General features: G+C 38.4%; 1 protein-coding gene across 1 annotated transcript; it reads right to left on the bottom strand.

The window, feature by feature from the left end:
* Positions 1 to 2,809: 2,809 nt before the first annotated feature.
* On the bottom strand, positions 2,810 to 4,988 carry LOC109759250 (obtusifoliol 14-alpha demethylase-like). Its single transcript, XM_045228235.2, has 2 exons — positions 4,276 to 4,988; positions 2,810 to 3,957 (listed from the first exon to the last, which is right to left on the bottom strand). The coding sequence occupies exons 1-2, from the start codon at positions 4,741 to 4,743 to the stop codon at positions 2,959 to 2,961; spliced, it is 1,467 nt and encodes a 488-aa protein (XP_045084170.1). The 5' UTR covers positions 4,744 to 4,988; the 3' UTR covers positions 2,810 to 2,958.
* Between the last annotated feature and the right edge of the window lie 924 nt (positions 4,989 to 5,912).

Here is a 5,912-nt window from a genome sequence, read left to right as displayed (position 1 = left end):
GAATAAGTTCCTTACGGAAATCTATGGAGTGTAGAGAGCATATCAATACATGGTAGAAAGTAAGGATGGAAACTTCAAAGAAATTTGGCATTTCATGCTAGAAACACAACCAAAGATTACGGCCTCTGGGTATAAATAATATTATGCCTTTCGAGTGTTACTCTGGCACTTGGTACATCAGTATTCTATACTACTTAGGAATAGAGGTTACTTAGGATATATAATGAAAAAAATACCCAAAGGATTTCTATCAGCAACCCTCTATATTAGAGAATACTTTCACACAATATGCAATAATAATGCATTGACATTAATAACAGATTTGTTGTTCCTCACAAAGTTCACTGATGATACTTTATGTACAAATATCCTTTCAAGTACGTGACAAATGGACTTTATTGTACCAGATTGGAAATGGATTCTAATGCTGGGTCATCTGATTCATCATACGAAACAGTCAATGAAATAGATAATCATCAAGAATGTCGCTATATCACACCAAATGAGATTGTTTGGCACTGACCGGAGTATGATATTCACTATACATAATTACATACCCGCCCATACAAAGATTTCGTGTTATACTTGCTGCAATGATGATTGATTCAATGTCCAGGTTCCCGATAAGGTATGTCCCAAAGAAAAGCTTCTTGGTCGACAATGCGCAAATGTTGCCCTCTACAAAGGTTAGAAAATTTCCATTCATTCAGAGATTATATTTTTCTTCTTAATTTCAACCTAATTCCTTACAAAAGACTAACATGAACCATGAAATACTACCAGGCATCTCGAAGCAAAGAACTAATGACCCAACCATCTTCAGCGATAAGTATTGAGAGGTTTGCCATCAACCATGAAATAGAAGGTACAAGCTCTATATACACACAAATGACTTAACTTTTGCTATTCATAGTCCGATCGATGATCCAAACACTAGAGAACTCAAACAGCACTACACTTCCCTCTTGCCAAGGCGCAACTATTGACACCGAGAATGATCCAAACAAGTAAAGAAAAATAGAACTCTATATAAATCTACTGGTTTAGACTGAACATGACATTCATGAATGTCGATTTTTGTTTACAAGCACCCTTTAGCTAAAAGGATCATTAAATATACAGAAGATAAAACATCAACAAAAAGAGGTAAGAACAAATAAATATTCCATTTTGCCATGGAATTTCTCATCAATGCAATATTTACATGCCATAATAAAAAAGAGGTAGATATTGAGGCTATAGAACTTAATCTTCAGGCTGTCAAAAAGCACAAGCAAGAGCATTCCAAATTCCAAATATAAGATCCACCATTCTTACTTTCTATCCTCAAACAACATTGTAGACACCAATGTGACAGTGAACAACTAAGAAGCATGAGATGATAACAACAATAAATAAGGTACTATCTATTTCATGTCCACACAAAATTACCCAAAAAATCAGTTTCTCTCTGCTAGCCTGATTACACGATGATAACTGTATCCATGGTGATTTTTTTAATTTTACAGTGTGCAGCACATCGTCAAGCACACATACACGCATCAACAGACTACACCTGCCTTCTATTTTAGTTAGTTGTATGTGCCTTAAATTGTAATCCAGTCAAACTCTCATTACTACTAATTCTCGATGATTCTATGCATGTACTGAGATATGGATTCATCTTTTGCAACTATATATGGTCTGAACTGCATTTCCTTCTATTTAAATTAGTTATATTTTGGTTTAAGTTGTAATCTAGCCAAACTCTTATTTAGTTATTACATGATGGATCGTGTGCATGTAGTGAGACATGGATTGTCTTATGCGACTAATAAGTCTTAATTGTGAAGTATATGGGATACTATGCATTATATTGAGATGATTATGTATATTTTACTATAATTGTTGTCAATATATACTTTTTTCATGTTGCATATGCAAATGGTTCAAAAATAAGAATAGGTCATGTCAAATTTTCCATGACATTGCTTCCCAAATCTTGATTACATCTATATCAACAAACCTGTTAAAATGGTACGATAGCTAGCTACTAAAATAAATCTTACTGCAACAACACTTTACCTATAGCCAACAACTACATCACCTAAGGCCATGTAACAGGTACATAGCAAGCACGGAGGCCAAGCAACCCAGCTAACAAGTATATGTTTCCTTTCATGATTTTCAAAATTTATCATTGCATCAACTCTTATCCACAAATTCCTGGAGCAACGCGCGCAGTACCATCTAGTACAAACTACTTGTAGGACCCGAAATCTTGTCGGTGCTCACGCAAACATCAGGACCAGAACACATGCACATGAATACATCAGCATGAAGTTAGCCAGAGGCATGTATCACACCTTGTAATTTTCTTACTAGTAGGGTAGAGGCATGGTGGCATGTCATGCCCTATAATGGGCCTGTTGTTATATTCGTAACTCATATATTTGTTCAGTGTATTTTTTGTGAGTGGGATAGAATCATTGTTTTCCGTGTGTTTATCTCATGGTGGACTTGCAAGGTGTGGAAGTCTACCTCATACATTTATCGACAATTTACGGTTCGAAATGTCTAATAAGTCTCCATGAACCTCTTCATCTAGTTTACGGTTTGAAATGTCTTATAGTTAGTGTCCATGCAGTGCTTCATATAATTTATTGTTTGAGATGTCTTATAAGTCTCCATGCACCTCTTGCAAGGTGTGGAAGTATGCCTTGCATATTAGCAATTTATGCTTTACCAATCATTGCGGATAGACATCCTTGGCACAACAACACGAGGGGAAGAGGAGAGAGAAGACGAGGTCATCAGAGTAAGGCTTATAATGCCAATTACAACTTGGAGTAAAAGAAATCAAGTCTAACTGAATTTGGAGACAACAGGAAAACCTTCTTCGGGACGAACCTTTCCATACCCAAATTCTTACACTAAACTAAATAGGTATGATTATTAGTATTACTACTTTATCAATGGCTAGCAGTGCAACAGTTGATGTCTCTTATAACTTATCATTACTTTTCCTTTAGGCTCTTGGCCCATCTTTCTCAAGTCTGCATTGGGGAAAGGAGATATTAGCTTGAGCTCAAAGTTTCTTAGCAGATGGCTCCATATCACCTTAATTTGCAGGTAAGCCAAGGCCATGCCAGGGCAAACATGCCTTCCACCACCAAATGTCGTGAAAGAGTACTCACCACCAACTTTGTCCTCCTCTCTTCCTGGACCAAACCGATCCGGATCATACACATGAGGGTCACTGTAAACGTGTGCCAACTTATTGTTGAATGCTGTAGGGATTACAACATTATGCCCTCCAGGTATGTCATATTCCTTGCCTTCCTTGGTCTGCACCTTGAATTTCTTATGTGCCTTGCGAGCTAACATTTGTGCTGGTGTATGCATCCTAATCGCCTCCTTGATGCATCTATGCAGGGTATCCATCTCTAACAAGGCATCATAGCCTATTTGGTTCTTGTACTTGCTAAGGATATGCTTTTGCTCCTCCATGGCAGCTATTAAGACCTTGGTGTTGCTCAACATGAAAGCTCCAGCCCATATACTAGTACTAGAGCTTGGGTGTTTTCCAGCAAAGATGAGGGCCATGACCATGCCGGAAATTTCTCCTTCCGTTACGGAGCGACCATCTTTATACTTGGAATCCATCAACCTCTGTAGTGCATCCTCCTCGGCACGACTAGAACTCCTGCGTGACCTGATAGTTGTGGTGAATATTTCTTTCAGCCTAATGTGTGCCTTGTCGCGTCGGCGGTTTGTTGGGGTTGGAATATATGGAAACAAGTAACTGAAAAAGTTTAAGCCGTTCTCAAGTTCATGGAACAATGAGTATACTTCTTTCAGCATCATCTCCCGAACCTCATATCCGAGTAGGCACCGACTTGAGATAAACATGAGCACCTGCTCAAGTTCATGTTTAAGATCAACTATGCCATCTTGTCCCCACTTTGCAAAGTAGGCCTACATAGTAGTATAAGAAAGCCATCAGTCAAGTGCAACGTACATGCATGGTATCACTACTCTTGTCATCTATATCTTACATCCAAAACTAATGCCAAATGCAAAACCAGGTCCAGCACATACGCCATCTTGCGAAAACACATGTAGTACATGTATAGTCAACTTATGTACGTACTTAGTTTAAGTAAGGAATTTACCCAAGCAAACTGCCTCTAGAAGAGGTGTATTGGAGAATATATGAAACAAAAATCTTAAATAGTGATATTGAATAAAAGCCAGAGGGAGTCAAAATAAAGTTAAGGGCTCTTTTAGATGTACCTCTACTTCTTGAAATATTGGATCAACGAGGCTTCGCAACTTGGATGGCTTTAGTATATCAAGCATGAAGTTTACTTGCTCACTGCGAATTGCGGCATCTACACCATACAAAACTTCCTGACCAAAGATGGGAACAGTAACCTCGGCAAAATTACCAAAGCTAATCTCTGACTCCAGTCCTTGGAAGAAATGAGCCGAGACATCTGGTCCAACCAACAAGGTTATCTTTGGGCCAAGCAAATTTATTGTAAATACACTGCCGTACCTTGTGTACAGATCATTGATTGTATCCCCAAAACCCTTTTTAAAAAGCGAAGGTAAGAGAGCAAGGACATTCACCACAGGTGGAAGGGGTCTTGTGGACAAATGATGGATATTGCTTTTCCATCTTGAAATCTTAGTGGCTACAACAGTTATAAAAAAGAGAGCTATGGCCAACCATGTGGTTCTAGTTGCCAGCATGTCCATGATGTCGTGTCTAATAGTTATGTAGGCAGCCAACTATGAACCCAATATTCCTGGCGCTGCAAAAACATGAACATATATTGAGGTAGTAAGTTAGATATGCATGTATCTATACAATTAAATTTAGTGAGATGACAAAATTGACATGGGTTTAATTTGTAAGGTGATTCACATTTGCTATTCAATTTATTTCTTGGTTGTCACAATGTTAGAATGGGAAAATAACCCAAGCTTGTGCTTATCCATACACCGTGGTTTACCGGTAGCTCAACCGCCTGTTGGTTGCATCAAGGACAGGAGATTATCTCACAACTCGTAAGTGTTGGTTGTATCCTGTATGTCCTTTTTTGAGGAAATAACACTCTCTAGAGTATTCTTTGATAATCTTTAGTTAAATAAATGAACTAAATTTTTAATAGTTACATCAATTTAAATCTAGTTCATTTGGTTGAACAAAAGAAGGGTCAGAAGGTACTCTGTGGGCCAAAAATTTGCAACCCTAATTGCATTAGGAGAAGTCACGAACTAGAGCTTTGACATGGTTTTGCTAGTTCCGCAAAAACGAAAAAACTTACACCTATGGCCTAAGAAATTTTTCTTACGATTTTTTTACGGGAATAAGCTAATTAAGTGAGATCATAATTTTTCCTCTAGCAGAGCTGTCGGTATGGCTGAAGTTGATTTTGTAGACGTGGACATGACACAACAAGACGTTGATCGGTTGATGCCATGAATAAAACGGTCGGTCGAGTGCCGTTTCTACACGTACCAATTAAGTTGGTGAATTTTTTTTCCAGTAATAAGAAACGTCGGCTAAAGGGGGAAGAATCACTCCCATAACTCTCTGTTATTTAGGTGGAAGACGAGAATTCTCCATGATTTAAATTGCGGATAGCACCCTAGCGGAGTCCACTACACGGACTCAAAAGCGGATTTGCCACTGCAATGCGAACTCCAGCCACTGAACTAGCGCTCGTTCTCAGTATTCAGTCAATCTAAATAAGAGAATATATGAAACATATGTAGGGAAAGCGTAGCACATGACGGTATAGCAGTGCCAGTTTAGTTTGAGCAGAGAATTCACTCAAATTGAAAGAAGAACGCATAGGTAGTATGTGCATACCTCAATCACAAGGTCGATTCTCTTCAGGTTCCTGAACTCATCCGTCAGG

The sequence above is a fragment of the Aegilops tauschii genome, chromosome 5 (genome assembly GCF_002575655.3).
Source record: "Aegilops tauschii subsp. strangulata cultivar AL8/78 chromosome 5, Aet v6.0, whole genome shotgun sequence".
Classification (NCBI taxonomy): Eukaryota; Viridiplantae; Streptophyta; class Magnoliopsida; order Poales; family Poaceae; genus Aegilops; species Aegilops tauschii.
This window is presented reverse-complemented; position numbering and strand designations above follow the sequence as displayed.